Source organism: Octodon degus, unplaced genomic scaffold (assembly GCF_000260255.1).
Source record: "Octodon degus isolate 3935 unplaced genomic scaffold, OctDeg1.0 scaffold00005, whole genome shotgun sequence".
Taxonomy (NCBI): domain Eukaryota; kingdom Metazoa; phylum Chordata; class Mammalia; order Rodentia; family Octodontidae; genus Octodon; species Octodon degus.
The window spans coordinates 23,379,285-23,384,249 of NW_004524581.1; the positions used below are offsets into that span (position 1 = coordinate 23,379,285).

General features: G+C 42.9%; 1 protein-coding gene across 1 annotated transcript in view; it reads right to left on the reverse strand.

The window, feature by feature from the left end:
• Ubr2 (ubiquitin protein ligase E3 component n-recognin 2) overlaps nt 1-4,965 on the reverse strand; it is a 129,778-nt gene that overhangs the window by 21,706 nt on the left and 103,107 nt on the right. The window contains exons 31-33 of the mRNA XM_023721233.1: nt 3,836-3,939; nt 2,876-2,954; nt 353-518 (exon numbers count right to left, since the gene is read on the reverse strand). Coding sequence (XP_023577001.1) covers nt 353-518; nt 2,876-2,954; nt 3,836-3,939 — 349 coding nt within the window. The remainder of the gene's footprint in view (nt 1-352; nt 519-2,875; nt 2,955-3,835; nt 3,940-4,965) is intronic.

The following is a 4,965-nucleotide window of genomic DNA, read 5'->3' on the forward strand; positions in this document are numbered from 1 at the left end:
GGTCCCCGTGCTTTGCTTAGCTTAGCTTGTTCTAAGTAGGTGCTTTAGACCACTGAGCCATCTCACCAGCCCACAGTCCTGGAATCTTTAAATCATTTTATGAGAATTGACTTTGGAAGAAAAGCAAAAATAAGCACAAATTCCCTCAACTTCCAGAGACTAACCACAGGGAAACAAGTTTGCTGCTGCTGTGGTCATCTTATAAGCTGCGATGCTAGCACTCTGTCAGTTCACCTCATTTGATTTTGAGTTTAAGGCTCTTCATTTTTTCATATTATTGTGCACCTTACACATCTCTCTACAACCAAGATTCTACACACAATTCCCATCAAAGTATGAATTAAACAGAAACAGCTGTAAATCTCTTACCTATGCTCTGGATGGTGTATGCACAGCTGCCCCAACACATTATGGGTACACGGGGATCTTCTTCATTGGGGTGAACTTTTAGTCCCACCTTGTAGGTAGCAGTTCCAAATGTTGTTAACATTTCCTTAATGCTCTCAGAATAAGGGTTCCTAATGTGAACACATATTGGATTAGCTTGAAACAATGTGTACATACCAATAAAACAGTTCAGGTTGAGCGGCTCTTTACTGGTGACAGCTGCACAAAAAGGGGTAATCAGGAATAATGACTGTTCCGGCCTAAAAGGGGTTTTGTTCTTTGTGTCAGAGGGGTGAGGTACAGGGGAGAAAACAGGGTAACCAGCATATGTGCATAGAGTTAAGGGTGGGGCCCGCTGCCCCTCTTTCCCACCCCAAGGGTGTCAGCAGCACACACTCCCTACCACTGAGACTGGCTTTCTTTCCAGTGAGGCATCCTTGGTGGGAAGTTGCTCTCCAAATGGACATTTTAGAGTGCCCAAGAAAAAGACAGGTGGCAGCTTGATCACCTTCCTGGGAAGCTCCCGGGGAGTAAGCAGACCCTGACCACCAGGACCCACACAGCTTCTTAGCGCCTTCTTACTTACCCAAGGAGCAAAGACATTGCAGAACAACAAAGAGGTAACAGACCAAAATGAGAGGGAGAAAGAACTCAGGGAGAACAGACACAACCAGTAAGAAAATTATAGGATCAGTCTAAGGCTAGTGGCAAGAGTACTAGGACTAATCCAAAGAAAATCCAAGGGAGGAATATGACCTAAGAAAGCACATGAAAATGCTCAGCATTGAGGGACACAAATCCTCAAGTTCGAAGTTTACTGAGAACTTGGCCAAATGAGTAAGAACGACTCATGTGCCTAGGAGTATCACAGAGATATTTCAGAACAGTGAGGAAAGAAGATCCCAGCGGTGTTCAAAAGTAATAAAGTTATAAGAGAACAGAAATGAGAACGGGATTATTTCCCAATGGATGACTGAAGTTAATAAACAGTGCCGTAAAAATCTAGACAAAAAAATTTCTTTTAACTCAGAGGCCTATACCTGAATTATCACCCAGGAACATGGACACAATAAACTTTACTGCACACACAAGGACTGGACACCCAGCAGTCTTTCTCAGGAACATGCGAAGGGTGGACCTGTGCAAAGGGAGTAACTCTTAAGGAAACAGAGGAGACATGATCTAGAAAGCCAGAGGAGCAGAGCAAACAGAATCTCCAGGGGACAGCAGTGGCCTCTCCCGGCTGGTGTGGAACGGCAACCGCCCAGCACCTGATAGATCTACTGCACTGTTCAGGAATAAAACATCACAGATACATAGACAGAAAACCACGTACAAGAAGACAAAGAACCAACTGCAGGAAAGACTGAACTGTACAAAAAAAAGGACATAATTATTCAACTCATATCCACAGAAACTTTTTGTTGTTGTCGTTTCTATTTTTTGTTTTGATGCAGGGTGTTGCTATGTAGTTCAGGGTGGCCCTGAACTCACTATGTACTCCAGGCTGGCCTTGAACCTGCTGCAATTCTCTTGCCCCAGCCTCACAAGTGCTGGGATTACAGGCACGAGCCACCAGGAACAGTTATACTATAAAAACCAACAGGTGATTTAACCAAAAAGTGTGAAATAATTTACTACCCAATAGTAAGATAATGCTGAATCAGAAACACAAAGTACTAGAAAAGCCCAAAGGACAGGACTGGAGTGGAGAGGAGTGTGGGAGGCAGAAGACTGATGCTTTTGTGGTTAAGTCCTTCAGTTCCAATCAAGTTATTAAGCATAGCCCAGGCTCAGCTTCTGTTGCTTCATGACTTCTGCTATCTTACCCTCATGACAGCTATGAGCCATCCTCACTTTACAGATGAGATGGAGAGGTTAAGCAACTTGCTCAAAGTTGCACAGCTACAAAGCAGTGGTGTCAGGAACTGAACCAACTAGTCCAGCTTCAAAATCTAAGTCTACTTTGTAAATGACTAGCTATGGGTACAGTAGGAAAGAAGATACGCTGGCTCTGACCCCAGGTTACTCATAGTTTTGTATGGTGGGTCCAAAGGTGGAAATAGAATTTAGTGAGGAAGTAGAAAAGATTTAGAAACTTTGATGTGATGTCAAGGAGAGACAGACACGGGTGTAGCAGGTGTTAGCAAGGTGGAACAGGACCAGTAAGTGTAACACTATGCTTAAACCTCAGAATTTGGGCTCAGTGTCCCAAATCACACTTCTAACTGCTAACTTAATTTTGTATTTCAAGTGGGCCAAATTTAAGAGAATAAAGGGCTAGTCATGGTGGTATGTTACTGTAATCCCAGCACTCAGGAGGCTGAGGCAGGAGGATCAAATGAGGTTCACAGCAAAACTTGGCCACATGGTGAGTTCGAGGCCAGTTTAGACTACATAGAAAGACCCTAACTCAAACACTGCCACCACCACCACAATAAAATGAATCAAAATAGAAAAAAGGGAACAGGACGGAGAATATACTTACTTAGGATGAAAATCAGGCCTGAAACCTTCAGGCAGCTGTAACGGATCCATGTTCTTTGAATTCTTTGAAGAGGCAGTATCTAGAGAGACAGGTATTTTATTCCATTACTCAATCAATTATAGTACTTCTACATATTTGTTATATGAGTAAAAACAGGAAAAGTTCTCATTAATAAGAACTCTTCTAGCCGCAATATAAAGCCCAGAAAGCACTAGTGCTGCTGACCAGAGCACTTTTTAGTCCATGAGCTGCTGAGGGAAGCATGGCCAGAGCAGGGCTTTCTGCTTATAAACAGCCTCCAGGACACAAGGGAGATGCTGCCGCTTTGTTCCTGGGAAAGCCGACGACACCAATCTGCTCTCACTGCTCTCCCTCCCGTCCTAAGTGCAGTGCGGCCCAAGAAACTCAGGGAGCCTGCGTGCTGCACACAGTGACGTGAGCCAGCACGACTAGAGCTGGCCTACCAACCCCAGTCATGGCTCTGCCGGCCCAGAGGCTCCATACAGTGCAGGAGAGAGTGGGAAGGGGTCATACCCAACCTCACGGGGCCTGCGTGCTTTCCAGGGATGAAGGAACAGAGTGAAGTCAAATTCCATGTACTGAAACAAGGAAAATCAGAATATACCAACTTTTTTACTTTTTCCTATTAATCTTTTACTTTTTCCTTTACTTTTATTTTGGGTTGCTTGTGTAAAGAATACACTGAATTTTTAAACGAAAGTTCTTTTTTGTCTTTTTGAGACAGGGTCTCGCTCTGCTGTTCAGATTGGCCTTGAGCTCATTTTGTAGCCCAGGCTGGTCTCAAACTCACAAGGATTCTCCTATCTCAGCCTCCCGAGTGCTGGGATTACAGTGTGCGCTACCATACCCGGCAAATGTTTTCACTTTTAAAATATTTTTAAATAATTTCTTCTGGAAATAGTTTAGAGAAAAAAAAGAAAGCAGGTTAGCCGAACTTACTGGGAGCACTTTCTTCTTTCCTAAGACTCTGTAATGCTTTTATTTGTTGAGATATTGTTCTAATCCATTCAGTCAGATTTGGTTGGTCTGAAAAATTTAACCTGCTAGAAAAGATCACGGAGAATATTTAATAACCAATGTTGTTGCTTAGTTTAAGACACAAAAGATTTGTTAAATTGTCATAGATGTGGGACTTCAGATAGATTTTTTTTGGCAGAACCGGGGATTAAACTCAGACCCTTGGCAAGTGCTTATTCTACTAAGCCATCTTCCCAGTCCCTCAAGTATTTTTTAAAAAAAAGGCTAGGACAGATTTCTTGCATTACACAAAGTCAGGCCAGACACTGGCCAATGGCAATGAAAGTATACTCTCAAAATGTTAACAATGTTGTAAATGCTGGGCATGGCGGTACATGCCTATAATCCCAATAGTGGGGAGGCTGAGGAAGGAGGATCGCTGGGAGTTCAAGACCAGCCTAGGTTATAAAGTGAGCTTAAGACAGGGTGAACTACATAGTGAGACCCCATTTCGAAGAAAAAAAAAAAAAAAAAAAAATTGTTAAAAATTTCATTTTCATTGTAGAATTTGGTAAAATTTCTTAAACACAGGGAGCTGGGGAGATGGCTCAGTGGAATAAGCGCTTCCCTGGCAAATGCAAGGGCCTGAGTTCAATCCCTGGTTCCGCCAAAAAATAAATAAATAAAATTTCTTAAACAATTGGAAGCATCACTTGTGTTTTGCAAGTGCTTATTGTGTGACAAACTTTTAGAGCACTTTTCTGTAACCATGTTATAGTATTAAGATTTAATCTTCAAAATATTCCTAGAGCTACATTGTTTTGTTTGTATTTTACAGATGATAAAAATGAGGTTTAGAGCAATACACCCCGAGTAAGGCCACAGGAAAGGCACGCGGTCAGGGCAAACTCAGCCTTGTCAGACTCTATAAATATCTTATGTATTAGGGCTGGCGAGACAGCTCAGTAGACTAAGTGCTTGCTTGGGCAAGTGCAAAAACTGGTGTTCAGGAACTAGGGTTCAATCCCCAGCACCACATGCCTTGCTGGCCCTGCCCTCAGGCATGCTGAACTGGCCACCACGGCTGGGTGTGGTAGGCATTAAAAAACGAA